This window comes from Schistocerca gregaria, chromosome 5, assembly GCF_023897955.1.
Source record: "Schistocerca gregaria isolate iqSchGreg1 chromosome 5, iqSchGreg1.2, whole genome shotgun sequence".
Classification (NCBI taxonomy): domain Eukaryota; kingdom Metazoa; phylum Arthropoda; class Insecta; order Orthoptera; family Acrididae; genus Schistocerca; species Schistocerca gregaria.
In genome coordinates this window covers 246,414,931-246,435,750 of record NC_064924.1, presented here as the reverse complement: position 1 = coordinate 246,435,750, position 20,820 = coordinate 246,414,931, and the positions used below count along the sequence as shown (strand labels likewise).

Genomic DNA, 20,820 nt, shown 5'->3' with positions numbered 1-20,820 from the left:
AGTGTGGTATTTTTTATTTATTGTTGAGTCCGGGATTACTGATTTAAAATAAATTGTGTGTAACTGTAAAAGGCAACCAATACTACCTGATTACGGCCCCGTCCACAATCGTAACCGAATCCTACCTTCCGTTGACTACCACCAGGTTTCAAAAACGTTTCAAGAGACACAAAATATCGAAGATCTATGCAACATACGCCACCCATGATGAACAACACAAGCTGATTACCGTTGCCTACGAATTATAGCTTTTAGCGCACCCTTAGGAGAAAGTGTTATAATAGAGTGCTGCGTTTTTAGAAGTCCCTTGGAGGTCTATGTGTAGCCAACAGTACACAAACCGTGTCCATGCGATCAAATTAGGCCCTATAGGTCTGCACAACGCAACAATACGAAAACCTCCCCACAGTGGGGATGGGTCAGAGAAGATGTGAGAGGCAACACTTTGATTGGAACCTTCACTGACAAGATTTGTCTGACGGATGACCCACGTAGAGGAGTATATGAACAATTACGATTTGTGAAACTCACACTGATGAGGCCAAACAAATAACGTCTGTGCGCCATACGGCCGAAAGCCACCAGTCGGTGTAAAGGGCACGTAACGCGGCGAGGAAAGTAAACAAACAGGGCAGAGACGACTGGAGGTTCATTAAAGCTACGATGCGGGCCATAGAAGGGTAAGTACATTTTCATACGGGACTTTGTGAAAGGGCATCAGCGCCTTGGAACGAGCATCTCGCAAAACAGCGAAGCCAGCATGCTGTTCGCCAACAGCTGTCGTGATCATCTGTGGGTAGCAGTTGAAGGACGAGGAAATTGTTTCGGGCACAGCGGTCAGCGCAAATTGTTGAACATGGGGCTCCGTAGCAGGTAAATGGAAATGAGAATTTGGCGTCATTGGCCGGGAGGTCCCTTACGGGGCAGGTCCGGCCACCTTGGTGCAGGTCTTATTACAATCGACGCCACATTGGGCTACCTGCGAACCGGATGAAGATGACGTGACGATAAAGAGAACACCCAGTCCCTGAGGGGAGAAAACCCACGACCCAGCCAGGAATCGTACCCGGGCCCCTCAGGACAGCAGTCCGTGACGCTGACTATTCAGCTGTCGGGGCGGACACTCCGTAACAGGTCGAACGTCATGTCCAAATATGCTACAACATGGCTAACTGCTGCTCAAATTTGGCGACACGCAACTGATTTAGGCCAGTGGAGGCAGTGCTATGCTATAGGGCACATTCACCTGTGGTTCCATGGGGCCTGTGATATTGAGCGAAGAGACCTTGACTTCTGTGGGATACCTGAACATAATATCGGCCCAGCTGCATCCACTCATGCTTGAGGTCTTTCCAGACGGTCATAGCATCTTCAGGCAGGAGAACTGCTGATGTCTCAAGCCCATAATGATGCTACACCAGATTGAGGAATATTGCAGTGAATACATGCTGATGTTCGGCTTCCATTTCGCCTGATCTTAACTCCGAGACAAGTTAGAGCGCCAGCACTAAGCGCGCCCACTGAACACCGAGCTGTAATATTTGGATACTAAGTCACCTGTACACAGCCATCTGTTGCCACATACACACAGAAAGGTGTCAAGAACTTTTAGGATCTATGACACGCAGAACCGCTGTTCTATTGCTTTCCAATTGAGATGTCGTATTCCTTAGGCTTTCAGCGTCTGAGCACTGTTTTAAGGCACTGCGTTTATTTTTTAATACGTTGATTTCACTTCGTGTACGTTTATTCTTTAACATACAACGTTTTCCAGTATCGAGACAAGTTTTCTTGCACAGTATATATAACGTTACGGACACGGCTGTAGGGACTTTCGTTTCAGTCCAGTGGTGTACTTTATTTGTCCATGATCCGTTGACATTTCCTCATGACTATTCTAAAGAGCAAGACAAGTCAGAATTCTGGAAACGGTTGGTATTACTAATCTTGCGGTGCAAGGTGTGATAAACTTTATTGCATTGGTTTCCTGCTGCACAAGGATTTGCGACCTGCTATTATCTACATCTACATCTACATCCATACTCTTCAAGCCACCTGACGGTGTATGGCGGAGAGTACCTTGAGTATCTCTATCGGTTCTCCCTTCTATTCCAGTCTCGAATTGTTCGTGGAAAGAAGGTTTGTCGGTATGATTCTGTGTGGGCTCTAATCTCTCTGATTTTATCCTCGTGGTCTCTTCGCGAGATATACGTAGGAGGGAGCAATATACTGCCTGACTCCTCGGTGAAGGTATGTTCTCGAAACTTCAACAAAAGCACGTACCGAGCTACTGAGCGTCTCTTTTGCACAGTCTTCCACTATGATCTCCGTAACGCTTTCGCGATTACTAAATGATCCTGTAACGAAGCGCGCTGCTCTCCGTTGGATCTTCTTTCTTTATTCTATCAACCCTACCTAGTACGGATCCCACACCGGTGAGCAATATTCAAGCAGTGGGCGAACAAGCGTACTGCAACCTACTTCCTTTGTTTTCGGATTGCATTTCCTTAGGATTCTTCCAGTGAATCTCAGTCTGGCATCTGCTTTACCGACGATTAATTTTATATGGTCATTCCATTTTAAATCACTCCTAATGCCTACTCCCAGATAATTTATGGAATTAAGTGTTTCCAGTTGCTGACCTGCTACATTGTAACTAAATGATAAACGAGCTTTCTTTCTATATATTCGCAGCACGTTACACTTGTCTACATTGAGATTTAATTGCCACTTCCTGCACCATGCGTCAATTCGTTGCAGATCCTCCTGCATTTCAGTACAATTTTCCATTGTTACAACCTCTCGATATACTACAGCAACATCCTCGAAAAGCCTCAGTGAATTTCCGATGTTATCCACAAGGTCACTTATATATATTGTTAATTGCAACGGTCCTATGACACCCCCCTACGACACACATAAAATCACTATTACTTCGGAAGACTTCTCCCCATTGAGAATGACATGCTGCGTTCTGTTACCTAGGAACTCTTCAATCCAATCACACAATTGGTCTGATAGTCCATACGGTCTTACTTTGTTCATTAAAAGAATGTGGGGAACTCTCAAACGCCATGCGAAAGCCAAGAAACACGGCATCTACCTTGGAAACCGTGTCTATGGCCCTCTGAGTCTCGTGGACGAATAGCCCAAGCTGGGTATCACACGATCGTCTACAGAGTAGATTTCTAGTCTCCGGAAAAGTCATTATACTCTAACGGAATACGTGTTCCAAAAATTCTATAACTGATCGAAGTTAGAGATACAAGTCTATAGTTCTGCACATCTGTTCGACGTCCTTTCTTGAAAACGGGGATGACCATTGGATATTTGTAACGGCAGTTTAGTTTCAGAACGTCCACGATGTTGTTTCAGACACGTGAACGATACACTCTCTATGAGGAACGAGACCTGCAGCGGGTTTTTATTTGAACACCCTGCGCAGAAAGACTCAGCTTATGCTGCAATAAGTAGAGACCATTGTGCAGTCTCATTCCTAGATGTGAAAGTGTAAAGGGCATTCGATGGTAAACTATGACTTGAGTATTTGGAAGCAAACACATACGGACAGGTATTTACATGCAAAATCTCACCACAATCCCGGCACAGAAGAACTCAGTCATCCACCCTCTGATCAGTCGACCACAACACAGAAGTAATGTTCACAATTTAACATCTGAGCTTAAACGGCTGAGAAGAACGCTCTGCGACGAGGCTGTAGTCCCAAATTGATATGCAGAGTAATGTTAAGTAATAAAAGAACGAACTGCCGGCAGAACGTAGATAAACGGCAGCCAGCAACATGCGTAAACAGTGTCATTGACAGAATCGAAAAACATTTTTCGCTTAGTTTGACGAACATCTGGTGTTCTACAGCAACCGTACTTTCCAGAATAGGTTAGGTTCCACAAGGGACAGGATAGATGCTCTGCATCCTTCCGTCGTGCACAAGGCGGACTGTCACTGCAGTGACTGCAAAGAAGTTATCGCCGAAAGCGGTATGGCACTTGCGACATGCATCTTGGAGCACGAACGTCACATTCTGCTTGGGTAGTTGAAGCAACCAGTGCAGGATGACACACCACTCCAATATTAAAACACCCTAATAATGTGATGCGGAGCATGGCTGTAGCTTCGCACCATCCTCACTGTCAGTCGTAAAAGTCCTACGGGTAGAACAAACAACGACCCAGGACTCGCACGAGAGAAACAGGGTTATACTCACCCTTTGTCGATGACTACAAATCATGAGTTACACCGCTTTGGGCCATGGACAACAGCAAATCTCCACTCCTTTCACCTAACTAAATAAATTAAAATTTCCCACTGTCTCCAGCATAGGGGGCAACATCTTAAATGGTCTTCCTGAATTGTAGCACGATGTCATTCTCAGTAAAGATGTCATGGCAAAATGTAACCGACCCCGGATAGTACAGTGCACCAGCATACCAAGAAAATGACTAGTAAAGTCGTGCCTGAAACGTAAGTTTTATTCAGTGACAGTTACTTTATGATAAGATTGGCACCATAAAAAGAAACGTTAACTGACTCTAGCCTACGAACTTGCGATTTTAGTTTCATAAGCCTTATTGTTTCATTCCTAGCTCACCTCGGGTCTAAGTCTAACCAAGTTCAGAGAAACGTAGTTCGTGGAAACCGGTTTTTGGGCTCATCCTTTAAGAGTTCGGGAGTGCAGCAGCAGAAATTCCACCTTCTCAAGTAACATTTCGATCATAGCCTTTTTCCCATCTGCCGTGTGAGGTGACAGACGGCAGAAACAGCACTCGCATCCGTTATTTTAAATACTGTGCTTGTGTCGAAGAGTACAGAAGGGATGGAGCTTTGTGCGAACTGAAATTGTGGTCGGATGCTCGATCGATACAGGGATATGCAGCATAGCGGCGACGTTTTCCCGAGTTTATCAAAGAAAGCTCCATATTCCATTCTTTGTCCATGCTGAAACCCCTGCCTACTAATCAGATTCTTCAGTACGAGTCATAGATGAAGTCGACGTTATAGTTTCGACATTCTCATGCAGTATACAGATGAGTCAACAAAAGAAACACCATAACCTCGACTCGGGACCTCCGCCTTTCTCAGGCAAAGGCTGACCCTACTTTTCTTTCGCTTTTTTTGTCAATTTTGGTCGTTATTGTTCGTTGGGATTAGTCGGGGTGGTTGTCACATAACACCCGTTCAACTTCACCTTTGATCCTTTCAATCAGTTTTTTTGTTTTTTGTTTTCTAATCACAGGGGCAGATCTGCGCTCTTTGCCACAAATCAACATCTCTTACATGAAACTACTTGAGAGATTGAAACTGTGTGCTGGACCAACAAATCGTGACCCTTGCCTTTCGCGGGAAAGTGCTGTACCGACTGAGCTGCCCAAGCTTGTCCACCACCCGTCCTCACAGCTCCACTTCCGCCGGTAGTTCGTCTCCTACCTCCAAAACTTCACAGAAGCTCTCCTGCGAAACTTGAAATACTAGCATCCCTGAAAGAAAGGATGCTGCAGAGGCATGGCTTAGTCACAGCCGGAGGATGTTTCCAAAACGAAATTAACACTCTGTAGCCGATTGCCTGCTGATATTAAACTTCCTTGCAGACTACAACTGTGTGCCGGATCGAGACTCGAGACCTCCTCCTTTCTCAGGCAAGTGCTGACCCTACTTTTCTTTCTCTTTTTTTGTCAATTTTGTTCATTATTGTTAGTTGGGTTTGGTCGGGGTGGATTACACATGAGACACGTTCAACATCATCTTTGATCCTTTCAATCAGTTTCTATATTTTAATTTTTTTTAAATTATAGGGGCAGTCAGCCAACCCGCTGAGCTACCTTGCTGGCTGACTGAGCTACCCAAGCACGACTCATGTCCCGTCCTCAACGATCCCGAGTTCGTGTCTCAGTACAGCACACAATTGTGATCTTGAAGTTTCATGTCAGCTTACACTCCGCTGCAGAGAGAAACTTTCATTCTGGACCCTTTACCCTTGCGCACTGTGTTAACTTAGGCATTGTGACGCAACTCTCATCTTTAATGCAATTGCTTCATTCTATCAACTCACTTCGAAGATATGCGAAAAGTATACTGCCGAGAAATGTTGTAATATTTCATGCGTGATATCTCATGATTAAATAATTAATTATCGGTTTCTTTAGGCCTTTGTCGCGTTTCATGTTGGGGAGCGGCCTAGTTACTATGTATTTGGCAATGTCAGTGTCAGAGGATGGCCGGATGCCCTTCCTGACGCCACCCCGAATCCCCCACGATGGAATTAGTGCATCTTGGCTGCCTGCGTCTAGTGTAAGCTATCAAATAGTGCGAACGTTTTCCAATGTCTGTGAGTCGAGTAACTGAGTCGGCATACCGGCCCGCGTCGTTAATTCGCAGTGCGGATTCGATTACTGGCCAGCACGCCTACCCGAGTCCAGGAAGCAGCGCATTAGAGCTCTCGGCTACCCTGGCAGGTCTGATGACTAAATCATTACGCCGCTAAAGTATGTGTGCGTCACTTGTTTTAAACTGTTACTCTTGTCCTGAACTAGCAAAAGGAGAGGGTTTGAAAGCACAGGATTTATAAGTTTTGATTTTCATTGGGTGCGAGCATCAGAAGTCACGTTACAAGGGCTATGTTGGTACGCCTGCATAGCAGGTGGCCGAGGCTACGCTACCTGGTGGCAGTGCCCCGCCGGCGAGAGGCCGCGGCTGCTGCGCCAGAGCGCCACGGAGATGCGCGAGTAGAGCGCCAGCATGACGGCGAGCGGCAGCACGTACAGCAGGCCGAACGTGAGCCCGTCCAGCAGGCCCTGGTCGTAGCGCGACCGGTCCGGCGCGCACAGCGTCTGGTTGCCCAGCCGCACCGTCTTCATCCACAGCAGCCGCGGCGACGAGTAGCCGGCCGCCAGCAGCCACGCCCACGCCACCACCGCCTGCGCGCACAGTACACAAGGCTCCGTCAGCAACTACAGCAGATGGGGCACCAAAACGGTACCCTTCAACCCGAGAACACTAAAGACGTTACATTGTTAATAAACCATCGTAAATTTTACTACTCTATATTTTATTCAAAGGCAGTCATAGTTTATTCACTAGTTAATTACAATTACAGCCCCTCCAACTTTGTGTCACGTAGGAAATAATGTCCTGTTTTATACCCTATACTGACAACACCAGATTAGCAAGAATCGCGAATTGGTACTAAAAGCTATCGTACACTGAAATGACAAGTCGTGGATAATGATGTGCTTGTATACAGATGGCAGTACTATCACGAACACAAGGTATAAATGGGTAATGTATTGGCGGTGCTGTTATTTGTACTTAGGTGATTCATGTCATCGCCGTACTACCGTATCACCCGGCGTGATGGTATGGGGTGCCATTGGTTACACGTCTCGGTCACCTATTGTTCGCATTGACGGCACTTTGAATAGTGGACGTTACATTTCAGACTTGTTACGACCCGTGGCTCTACCCTTCATTCAATCCCTGCAAAACCCTACATTTCAGCAGGATAATGCACGACCGCATGTTGCAGGTCCTGTACGGGCCTTTCTGGATACAGAAAATATTCGACTGCTGCCCTGGCCAGCACATTCTCCAGATCTCTCACCAACTGATAACGTCTGGTCAATGGTGGCCGAGCAACTGGCTCGTCACAATACGCCAGTCACTACTCTTGATGAACTGTGGTATCGTGCTGAAGCTGCACGGGCAGCTGTACCTGTACACGCCATCCAAGCACTGTTTGACTCAATGCCCAGGCGTATCAAGGACGTTATTACGGCCAGAGGCTTCTTGGTGCAGCAATTTTAATGGCTAGTAGTGTATATAAGACGGAGGGGAAATTGTTAGTGAATTCAGCATTCGGAGATCCATAGTGTCAAGTGCGTGCCGAGAATACAAAATATCAGGCACTTCTTATCTACACAGATAACGCTGTGGTTGACGGCATTCACTTAACGACCGGGAAAAGAGGCGTTCGAATAGAGGTATCAAGTGGTAACAGACAAGCAGCACTTCGTGATATAACCGTAGAAATCAATGTCTGACGTACGATGAAGTTACCCGTTTGGACAGTGGGCCGAAATTTGCGTTAATGACCCGGCCGGGGTGACCGAGCGGTTCTAGGTTCTACAGTCTGGAACAAAGCCACCGTTACGGTCCCTGGTTCGAATCGAGCCTCGGGCATGGATGTGCGTAATGTCTTTAGGTTAGTTAGGTTTAAGTAGTTCTCACCTGTGGTCTAGGGCACCGGCACGGTAGCTCAGCGTGTTTGGTCAGAGGGTAACGTGCCCTCTGTAATAAAGAAACTGAGTTCATCGATCAACAACGAACTTAAACGGATGTCTTACGACGTCCGCCCCGAGCAGATGAAACGAACGAAAGCGAACAAAAATGCCGGCACGGTAGCTCAGCGTGTTCGGTTAGAGGGTTAGTTGCCCTCTGTAATAAAAAACTGAGTGAATGGATCAGTAACGAACTTCAATTGGCGTCAGGTGACGTCCACCACGAACTATTGAAACGAACAATAACGAACAAAATGAGATTACAAAAAAAAAAAAGCGATAGCGTCTTTGATTCATAATCAAAACGTCTTCGGTCCCGGGTTCGATCCCCACCACTGCCTAAATTTTGATAAATAATCAGCATTGGCGGCCGAAGACTTCCGGCGTAAGAAGTCAGCCTCATTCTGCCAACGGCCTTGTCAAAGATGGCGGAGGAGCGGATAGAGGTTCAGGGCACTCTCTTGTCCTAGGGGTGGGAAATTGCCCCTAAAGGCGGAAGAATCAGCAATGATCAACGGCAAGAGGATGCAGAAGGCAATGGAAACCACTGCATTAAAGACACGCAACGTGTATCCACAGGACATGTGGCCTGTAGTTGAAGAAGTGTCATGATGATCTCTCCATTGGCAAAAGATTCCGGAATAGTCTCCCATTCGGATCTCCGGGAGGGGACTGCCAAGGGGGAGGTTACCATGAGAAAAAGATTGAATAATCAACGAAAGGATAATGTTCTACGAGTCGGGGCATGGAATGTCAGAAGCTTGAACGTGATAGAGAAACTAGAAAATCTGAAAAGGGAAATACAAAGGCTCAATCTACGAGGGTCGGTCAAAAAGTAATGCCTCCCATTTTTTTTCTACTTAAAAAAATTAAGTTAAGTGAAAAATTTGAATTTGGCGCCATTCCTCAAACCTTCTTCTGCAATCCACTGCAGTAGTAACTTTCTGTGTCAACAGGTGGCAGCACAGCAGAAGTTTGTAAGATGGCCGACATCGATGTTCGTTTGAGACAGCGTTGTGTGATTGAATTCTTGAATGCAGAAGGTGAAACGCCCATACGCATTCATGAAAGACTGAGGAAGGTGTATGGTGTTGTGACAGTGGATGTCAGCACTGTTAGACGATGGGTTCGTCGTTGTAAGGAAGCTGAAGGGCAAACACCGTTGACTGACGACAAGCGGAGCGGCAGGCCGGTGAGTGCAGTGACTCCACACAACATTCAGCAAGTTGATGACATCATTCGTGGTGACCGTCGGGTGACTGCAGATGAAGTGTGTCGCATTATTTCTCTTAGTAAAGGCAGTGTGATCACGATTATTAAACAATTGGGTACTCAAAAGTTTGTGCACGGTGGGTTCCAAGAATGTTAACCGATCAGAATAAAGAGGCAAGGAAAACAATAGCCTCCCAACACTTGCAGCGCTTCCGTTTGGAGGGAGATGAGTTTCTGAAAAAAATTGTGACCGGGGACGAAACATGGGTGCATTTTGTTGAACCCGAATCAAAGAGGCAGTCAATGGAGTGGCGTCACACAAGCTCGCCGAGGAAGAAAAAATTCAGAACTGTGCGATCGGCAGGGAAAGTTATGGCAACAGTTTTCTGGGATACAGAGGGTGTGATTCTGGTTGATTTTTTGGAGCAGGGATGCACAATAAATTCTGTTCAATACATCACAACCCTCAAAAAACTTAAAGCACGTCTTCAGCGAGTTCGCCCAACAAAATCAATGGCAGATGTTCTTCTTTTGCATGACAATGCAAGACCACACACCAGTCGTCACACCTCTGACGAGATTGTCAAAATTGCCTCATCCCCCATACAGCCCTGACCTGGCACCATCAGACTTCCATCTGTTCGGGCCACTAAAAGAAGCTCATCGTGGGATTCATTTTGAAGATGAGGAGGCCGTCAAAACATCCGTGCGTCAATGGCTTAGGAAGCAGAGCTGTGATTTTTACCGTGCTGGGACACATGCCCTTGTTCAAAGATGGACCAAAACTGTAGAGATGGGCGGAGATTACATTGAGAAATGACAAAATGATCCTCAATGTTGTGGTTTTCAACCTATGTAATTGCATTTAAATTTCCTGACAATTAAACGTAGAAAAAAAAATAGGAGGCATTACTTTTTGACTGACCCTCGTAGATATAGTAGGGGTCAGTGAAGTGAAGTGGAAGGAAGACAAGGATTTCTGGTCAGATGAGTATCGGGTAATATCAACAGCAGCAGAAAATGGTATAACAGGTGTAGGATTCGTTATGAATAGGAAGGTAGGGCAGAGGGTGTGTCACTGTGAACAGTTCAGTGATCGAGTTGTTCTAATCAGAATCGACAGCAGACCATCACCGACAACGATACAGTTCAGATATACATGCCGACGTCGCAAGCTGAAGATGCACAGATAGAGAAAGTGTATGAGGATATTGAAAAGGTTATGCAGTATGTAAAGGGGGACGAAAATCTAATAGGCATGGGCGACTGGAATGCAGTTGTAGGGGAAGGAGTAGTAGAAAAGGTTACAGGAGAATATGGGCTTGGGCAAGGAATGAAAGAGGAGAAAGACTAATTGAGTTCTGTAACAAGTTTCAGCTAGTAATAGCGAATACCCTGTTCAAGAAACACAAGAGGAGGAGGTATACTTGGAAAAGGCCGGGAGATACGGGAAGATTTCAATTAGATTACATCATGGTCAGACAGAGATTCCGAAATCAGATACTGTATTGTAAGGCATACCCAGGAGCAGATATAGACTCAGATCACAATATAGTAGTGATGAAGAGTAGGCTGAAGTTCAAGACATTAGTCAGGAAGAATCAATACGCAAAGAAGTGGGATAAGGAAGTTCTAAGGAATGACGAGATACATTTGAAGTTCTCTAACGCTATAGATACAGCAATAAGGAATAGCGCAGTAGGCAGTACAGTTGAAGAGGAATGGACATCTCTAAAAAGAGTCATCACAGAAGTTGGGAAGGAAAACATAGGTACAAAGAAGGTAGCTACGAAGAAACCATGGGTAACAGAAGAAATACTTCAGTTGACTGATGAAAGGAGGAAGTACAAACATGTTCCGGGAAAATCAGGAATATAGAAATACAAGTCGCTGAGGAATGAAATAAATAGGAAGTGCACGGAAGCAAAGACAAAATGGCTGCAGGAAAAATGTGAAGACATGGAAAAATATATGATTGTCGGAAGGACAGACTCAGCATACAGGAAAGTCAAAACAACCTTTGGCGACATTAAAAGCAACGGTGCTAACATTAAGAGTGCAACGGGACTTCCACTGTTAAATGCAAAGGAGAGAGCAGGTAGGTGGAATGAATACATTTAAAGCCTCTATGAGGGTGAAGATTTGTCTGATGTGATAGAAGAAGAAACAGGAGTCGATTTAGAAGAGATTGGGGATCGAATATTAGAATCGGAATTTAAAATATCTTTGGAGGACTTACGGTCATAAAGGGCCGAAGGGATAGATCATCCACACAATTACGACGACGGAAAGAGCTGAGAAGTGCGAGAATTATCGCACAATCAGCTTAACAGCTCATGCATCGAAGCTGCTTACAAGAATAATATGCAGAAGAATGGAAAAGAAAATTGAGAATGCGCTAGGTGACGATCAGTTTGGCTTCAGGAAAAGTAAAGGCACGAGAGAGGCAATTGTGAAGTTACGGCTAATAATGGAAGCAAGGCTAAAGAAAAATCAAGACACGTTCATAGGATTTGTCGACCTGGAAAAAGCGTTCGACAATATAAAATGGTGCAAGCTGTTCGAGATTCTGAAAAAAGTAGGGGTAAGCTATAGGGAGAGACGGGTGATATACAATATGTACAACAACCAAGACGGAATAAGAAGAGTGGACGATCAAGAACAAAGTGCTCGTATTAAGAAGGGTGTAAGACAAGGCAATAGCCTTTCGCCCCTACTCTTCAATCTGTACATCGAGGAAGCAATGATGGAAGTAAAAGAAAGGTTCAGGAGTGGAATTAAAATACAAGGTGAAAAGATATCAATGATACTATTCGCGGATGACATTGCTATCCTGAGTGAAAGTGAAGAAGAATTAAATGATCTGCTGAACCTAATGAACAGTCTAATGAGTACACAGTATGGTTTAAGAGTAAATCGGAGAAAGACGAAGGTAATGAGAAGTAGTAGAAATGAGAACAGCGAGAAACTTAACTTCAGGATTGATGGTCACGAAGTCAATGAAGTTAAGGAAATCTGCTACCTAGGCAGTAAAATAACCAATGACGCACGGAGTAGGAGGACATCAAAAGCAGACTCGCTATGGCAAAAAAGGCATTTCTGGCAAAGAGAAGTCTACTAATATCAAATACCGGCGTTAATTTGAGGAAGAAATTTCTGAGGATGTACGTCTGGAGTACAGCATTGTATGGTAGTGAAACATGGACTGTGGGAAAACCGGAAGAATCGAAGCATTTGAGATGTGGTGCTATAGACGAATGTTGAATATTAGGTGGACTGATAAGGTAAGGAATGAGGAGGTTCTACGCAGAATCGGAGAGGAAAGGAATATGTGGAAAACACTGATAAGGAGAAGGGACAGGATGATAGGACATCTGCTAAGAAATGAGGGAATGACTTCCATGGTACTAGAGGGAGCTTTAGAGGTCAAAAACTGTAGAGGAAGACAGAGTTTGGAATGCGTCAAGCAAATAATGTAGGACGTAGGTTGCAAGTGCTGCTCTGACATGGAGAGGTTAGCACAGGAAGGAATTCGTGGCGGGCCGCATCAAACCAGTCAGTAGACTGATGACCAAAAAAAAAAGTTATAGGGGAATGGTGACTTCAGAAGTTAATTCCCAATTTTTGCGTTAATGAGCTATGGCATCAGACGAGCGACTCGAATGCCTTTGTTGACAGCATGGTATGGCTAGAAGCACCTCTCGTGAGGTAGTGACGATATCGGTTTGACCTTAAACGACTGAAAAGTCGTGGCCTGGTTAGATGAGTCCCGATTTCAATTAGTAAGAGCTGATGGTAGCATCAGAATGTGGCGCAGACCCCAGAAGCCATGGACCCAAGTTGTCGAGACTGCACCGGTGCCTCCGTGACGGTAAGGACTGTATTTACTTGGAATGCTCGTCTGATCAAACAGGCCCGATCATTTACTGGGAATGGCTATGGATGAGAATGCATAAAGTCATCGGCTTCGCGATTGTTTAGAACATTCCGGAGAGCTCGAGTGAATGATACGGCCACCCAGTTGGTCCGACGTGAATCTTATCGAACACTTACGGGGCATAATCGAGAAGCCAGTTCTTGCACAAAAACCTGTACAAGCAATAATTTCGCAATTACGGACGGCTATAGTGGCAGCACGGCTCAATATTTCTGCGCGGGACTTCCAACGAGATGATTATTCAGTCCAGAGTTGCTGCACAATGCCGTGCAAAACGAGGTCCGATGCGTCGTTAGGAGGTATCCCATTTTCTTTTATCACCTCAGTGTAGAGGGGTCACTCAGGCTGTCGCTCTCTCCATAATAAGTGGAGAAGCTAATGAGCATTGAAACATTACAAATAACGAATGCATAACGCCTAACATTGCATAATGCAGATGTAAAACCTTAAAAGTCTGTAGTAATTGACCAATGGTTCAAATGACTGAGACATAACATCCGACGTCTTCAGTCCCTTAGAACTTTGACCTACTTAAACCTAACTAACCTAAGGACATCACACACATCCATGCCCGAGGCAGGATTCGAACCCACGTCCGTAGAGGTCGCGCGGCTTCAGACTAAAGCACCTAGAACCGCTCGGGCACACCTGCCGGCTTGACAAATGGATTTAAAAACCTTTATAATAACTAATAAGTAAAAATTAATGTTACCGTATAATAGCTGAGGTAATTTTATTGTATATGAATTTCTGTGTAAGGCTTATAGGTGTGTACTTTCTCAACTGCCTCGCAGAAATTTATAAAGTCTCAGTTACACCGACTGGTCTGAAGATTGTCTACTGAGACAAAAACCACTCGTACGTAATTATACAAAAAATCATTTGCAAAATCGACCCATTACTTTCATTAAAATTAACAATAACAGATTTCCACATCACGAAGATCTACGCAGGGCGCAGTATGGCCTCGAGATGAGCGAAAGAGTGCTGGTGGAAGGTAGTGCGGCTGTTTTTCATTTGCATTTTACAAGAAAAAGCAACAAAGGAGAAAGGAGGTGACGTGGCAGTGTCCCTTTGTTAAGTAAGCAAATTGCTTCCGAAAGATTAATTCGTGAACTGCTGATGGACTCATAGCTTGTTCAGAACAGTGAATATATCGTACTGACAGTTTTTCCGAGCACTTTTCAGGCTTTTATCAGTGAGAAAGTCTGTATACCAGGTACAGTCTGACTGGTGGTCACCAAAAATGTTCAAAAGTGTGTGAAATCTTATGAGACTTAATTGCTAAGGTCATCAGTACCTCAGTTTACACACTACTTTAACCTAAATTATCCTAAGGACAAACACACACACCCATGCCCGTGGGAGGACTCGAACCTCCACCGGGACTAGGCGCTCAGCCCATGACTGCAGCGCCGAAGACCGCTCGCCTAATCCTGAGCGGCGTAATGATCACCCTTCTGTTTTTGGTTACTGCCGGTTAGTAAGGAAGCATACCTGGTTTAATTGTAATTCTCTCTTAAATCTCTCTTTGTAACAGACGCATTGGTGGAAAAACTCGAGAAATTCATTAGGATAGATTGAAGTAAAAATAAAATGTTTGTTATCCCAGATGAAGATTTAATTGTCAGACAGTTGAAAGGACCCAAGACACAGTAGAATGTCTGGGGAAGATGGAATCCTAGCAGAAATTCTCTTATTAGCCGCCTCTAACACCATGAAAATAATCACTAAAACCATGCAAGACATTTGGCAAACAAAAAAATTCCAGAGGACTAAAAAATTTGGTTACTCCACGCATTCCAATAGAAATGAGGCAGAACAGATGTGTATAACTACAGGGGAATGTTGCATATAAAATTGTATCCCAGTGTCTCCTTGATAGAGCCAGAAACAACTTGAAGCAGAAATTTGTGAATATCAGCCAGGATTCAGAACAAACCGTTCGTGTCCAAGGAATATATTGTACCAAAAGCTAATCCAAAGACATCAAAGAATATGTAGCAAAAATTTAGTCTCCCTTTTCGATGGTTTCAGAAAGCTTATGACTCAATTGACCGCTAATCACTTCTCTAGATATTCAAGAAGCGAGATCTAGGTGTAAATACTGACAGATACGAAGTCGAATGTTAAATACGTGGAAGAACTCTCAGGCCCGTTTGTAATTAAAATTGGAGTAAGATAATGAGATAGGATGCATCCAATACTTTTCAACTGTGTCGTTGACTAACTGATACAAGAATGCCACTAAAGGAAACCAGTTGTATAAATTGACCAACAAATCAATTTAGGTTCAGGTGTGTTATCTATATATTGCCTGGAATTTGCGGACGATTTAGCAATATCAACTCGCGACCGTTCATCATCTCAACACCAGATAGAAAACATAAGCGAACCACAGAAAAAGTCTCCAGATACATTTTGACAAGACAGAGTACATAACCTGCAAAAACAAGGCACTAATATTCATGGACACGAAATATGGCAAAATTGAAGGAATTTCACAATTTTAAATGGAGAAAACATCCAGGAAAGGTGAACCGAACCCGACATATCTACCAGAACGAATGTATCTACAGGCTTAGAGAACTAAGACATTACAGTAAAGTAAATAAACCAGAATATCTTTATGGATCAGAAACACAAATTTTGAACAGAAAAACAGAAACAAAAAAAATATGAAAAAAAGGAGAGAAAAATCTTAACAAAAACTCTGCACTCAACACTTTTAGATGAAAAATAACGATTCAGGAACAATCAGGATACCAAACAATACACAGTTTTCCATAGAAACTTTAGAAATCGGAGGTTAAGATTTTAAATGAAATCAGACCGATTTAAAAGCTAATAATCGATTTTTGTGACAACAAGAGCAAAACCAAAACGGACACGATGATATGGTTTGATGAGATCGAAACTGGCATGAACTACTCCAGCAGATGCTCAAAACCGCGAAATCTTCAGGTCCAACATTCACAAATGGAAAATCGACTAAGAGACAAAACCGAAGAAAAAAGATTTGAAAAACGTAGTCGGAAGGGAGAAACATAGTTCACAGGAAGAAGATGAAAGAAATATGGCCACAAAGGAATGTAAGTGCTCACCTGTAAGTGCTTTTCGAAGCTATAGTGGGCTTATTTGCAAATAATAATAATAAAGTGTTTATGTTAATATTTTATTCAGAAAAGTAGCATAGTGTGATGACTAAGAATTTGATAAACGCGAGACACATACAACCACAGCCACGTGACGAAAAAATTAATGTATAGAGGACTGTAATAAAAAAAAGACAGTTAAGAAGGATTGTCCATGAATATGGGAACACACGTGACGAAGCCCCAAAAAGTTTGGATGTCTTAAGAATACAATAGTTACAGTATTTAACTTCAGCTCCTGATTCGTGTTAATATATTTTCAAGTAAGCAGTGTTACACCATGTACTTCTGAAAAAGATACCTTTAGTAGTACCGAAACCTGGGTAAAGTTTAAATTAATAAACTTCTGTCTTTAGGTTGGCTGTTTACTTTATCAATTTAAGAATACAGTTATGGCTCTCTACTCAGGTTTTCTACCACGACAGTAGCAGCGAGAATATCCTTCTTCAGACCGCAGTCACTGTGTATGTTACTTGATTTATTCCAAAGCTCTTTGCGCAAATGTGGGTATTACATTCGTAAATTGATGGTTCTCTCATCTGCCCACAGCGCAGATAGTGTGTCGCCATTAGGTTTACGTTACTTGGCGAGACAGCGCCGTTGGCGTGACAAAGAGCAAACAAGGCTGAGGGTCAGGTAGAAGCATTTGCAGGCATGAGAAATACTTTCCATCGTATGTTAACAACACCGGCAAAACTTCTGACATACCACAGCGAACACCTGTCACGGTATGTTTTATCATTAATATTGCTGAGCCACACAACAATATTGCCATGTGTTTATTCACCAGTCTGAAATGAAAATAAAGCAAGTAGACTGATCTTAGCAATTTTACTAATGTCGAAATGGTTCTGCACTAAATCTTCAGTCATGCCTGAAGGTCGCAGTTAGTTCGTCTTCAAGCACATTCGTGCGGCCATCTTTAAGAGCTATCACCTATTTCCGCACGAGCCTGTCGTTCATAAACCTCAATACGTGCGCCTTATGCATGTGTTACAGAGGGCTTAAATTATTAAAAGTTATGCTCAGAAGGCCCATTTCTAAGAAGATGGTATTCAAAGCTGGCTGTACGATACGATAAAAGTCTTAATATTCCTGGGAATTATGTAGAACTGTTAATTAAAATAAAAGTTTTCATACAAAAATAAGACGACTAAGAAAAGCGTACTTGTTTTATTTTTATTCCATAGGGGTACCTACCCCCCCCCCCCCTCCCCACACACACATGAACCATGGACCTTGCCGTTGGTGGGGAGGCTTGCGTGCCTCAGCGATAAGGGTAGCCTTACCGTAGGTGCAACCACAATGGAGGGGTATCTGTTGAGAGGCCAGACAAAAGCGTGGTTCCTCAAGAGAGGAAGCAGCCTTTTCAGTAGTTGCAAGGGCAAAAGTCGGGATGATTGACTGATCCGGCCTTATAACACTAACCAAAACAGCATCCCTCTGCTGGTATTGCCGAGAGCATGCAGCTTTACTATATGATTAAATAATGATGGCATCCTCTTGGGTAAAATATTCCGGAGGTAAAATAATCCCCCGCTCGGATCTCCGGGTGGAGACTACTCAGGTGGACGTCGTTATCAGGAGAAAGAAAACAGGCGTTCTACGGATATGAGCGTGGAATGTCAGATCCCTTAATCGGGCAGGTAGGTTAGAAAATTTAAAAAGGGAAATGGATAGGTTAAAGTTAGATATAGTGGGAATTAGTGAAGTTCGGTGGCAGGAGGAAAGAGACTTCTGGTCAGGCGAATACAGGGTTCTAAATACAAAGTCAAATAGGAGTAATGAAGGAGTAGGTTTAATAATGAATAAAAAAAATGGGAATGCGGGTAAGTTACTACCAACAGCATAGTGAATGCATTATTGTGGCCAAGATAGACACAAAGCCCACGCCTACTACAGTAGTACAAGATTCTATGCCAACTAGCTCTGTAGATGAAGAAGAAATTGATGAAATGTACGACGAAATAAAAGAAATTATTCAAATGGTGAAAGGAGCCGAAAATTTAATAGTCATGGGTGACGAATTCAGTAGTAGGAAAAGCGAGAGAAGGAAACGTAGTAGGTGAATATGGATTGGGGATAAGAAATGAAAGAGGAAGCCGCCTGGTAGAATTTTGCAGAGAGCACAACTTAATCACAGCTAACACTTGGTTCAAGAATCATAAAAGAAGGTTGTATACATGGAAGAAGCCTGAAGATACTGACAGATTTAAGATAGATTATATAATGGTAAGACACAGATTTAGGAAAAAGGTTTTAAATTGTAAGAAATTTCCAGGGGCAGATGTGGACTCTGACCACAATCTATTGGTTGTGAGCTGTAGATTAAATCTGAAGAAACTGTGACAAGGTGGGAATTTAAGGAGATGGAACCTGGATAAACTAAAAGAACCATAGGTTGTACAGAGTTTCAGGGAAAGCGTAAGGGAACAAATGGCAGGAATAGTGAAAAAAATACAGTAGAAGAAGAATGGGTAGCTTTGAGGGATGAAGTAGTGAAGGCAGCAGAGGATCAAGTAGGTAAAGAGACGAGGGCTAGTAGAAATCCTTGGGTAACAGAAGAAATATTTAATTTAACTGATGGAAGGAGAAAATATAAAAATGCAGTAAATGAAGCAGGCAAAAAGAAATACAAACGTCTCAAAAATTAGATCGACAGGAAGTGCAAAATGTCTAAGCAGAGATGGCTAGAGGATAAATGTAGGGATCTTGAGGCTTATCTCACAAGGGGTAAGATAGATACTGCCCACAGGAAAATTAAAGAGACCTTTGGAGAAAAGAGAGCCACTTGTATGAATATTAAGAGCTCAGATGGAAACCCAGTTCTAAGCAAAGAAGGGAAAGAAGAAAGGTGGAAGGAGTATATAGAGTGTCTATACAGGGGCGATGTACTTGAGGTCAATATTATGGAAATGGAAGACGATGTAGATGAAGTTGAAATGGGAGATACGATACTGCGTAAAGAGTTTGACAGAGCACTGAAAGACCTGACTCGAAATAAGGCCCCCAGAGTAGACAACATTCCATTGGAACTACTGACGGCCTTGGGAAAGCCAGTCCTGACAAAACTCTACCATCTGGTGAGCAAGATGTATGAAACAGGCGAAATACCCTCAGACTTATAGAAGAACATAATAATTCCAATTCCAAAGAAAGCAGGTGTTGACAAATTTGAAAATTACCGAACAATCAGTATAATAAGCCACAGCTGCAAAATACTAACACGAATTCTTTACAGACGAATGGAAAAACTAGTAGAAGCCGACCTCAGGGAAGATCAGTTTGGATACCGTAGAAGCACTGGAACACGTGAGGCAATACTGACATTACGACTTATCTTAGAAGAAAGATTAAGGAAAGGCAAACCTACGTTCCTAGCATTAGTAGACTTAGAGAAAGCTTTTGACAATGTTGACTGGAATACTCTCCTTCAAATTCTAAAGGTGGCAGGGGTAAAAGACAGGGGGCGAAATCCTATTTACAATTTGTACAGAAATCAGATGGGAGTTATAAGAGTCGAGGGGCATGAAATGAAAGCAGTGGTTGGGAAGGGAGTGAGACAGGGTTGTAGCCTCTCCCCGATGTTATTCAATCTGTATATTGAGCAAGCAGTGAAGGAAACAAAAGAAAAATTCGGAGTAGGAATTAAAATCCATGGAGAAGAAATAAAAACTTTGAGGTTCGCCGATGACATTGTATTTCTGTCAGAGACAGCAAAGGACTTGGAAGAGCAGTTGAACGGAATCGACATGTCTTGAAAAGAGGATATAAGATGAACATCAACAAAAGCAAAACTAGGATAATGGAATGTAGTCGAATTAAGTCGGGTGATGCTGAGGGAATTACATTAGGAAATGAGACACTTAAAGTAGTAAAGGAGTTTTGCTATTTGGGGAGAAAAATAACTGATGATTGTCCAAGTAGAGAGGATATAAAATGTAGACTGGCAATGGGAAGGAAAGCGTTTCAGAAGAAGAGAAATTTGCTAACATCGAGTATAGATTTAAGAGTCAGGAAGTCGTTTCTGAAAGTATTTGTATGGAGTGTAGCCATGTATGGAAGTGAAACATGGACAATAAATAGTTTAGACAAGAAGAGAATAGAAGCTTTCGAAATGTGGTGCCACAGAAGAATGCTGAAGATTAGATGGGTAGATCACATAAATAATGAGGAGGTACTGAATAGAGTTGGGGAGAGGAGGAGCTTGTGGCACAACTTGACT

The 20,820-nt window shown here is 43.3% G+C and overlaps 1 protein-coding gene across 1 annotated transcript in view; it reads right to left on the bottom strand.

Annotated features, from left to right (window-relative positions):
- Positions 1–6,665: 6,665 nt before the first annotated feature.
- LOC126273304 (trissin receptor-like) overlaps positions 6,666–20,820 on the bottom strand; it is a 99,558-nt gene continuing 85,403 nt past the window's right edge. Inside the window, exon 4 of the mRNA XM_049976850.1 lies at positions 6,666–6,932. Coding sequence (XP_049832807.1) covers positions 6,666–6,932 — 267 coding nt within the window. The remainder of the gene's footprint in view (positions 6,933–20,820) is intronic.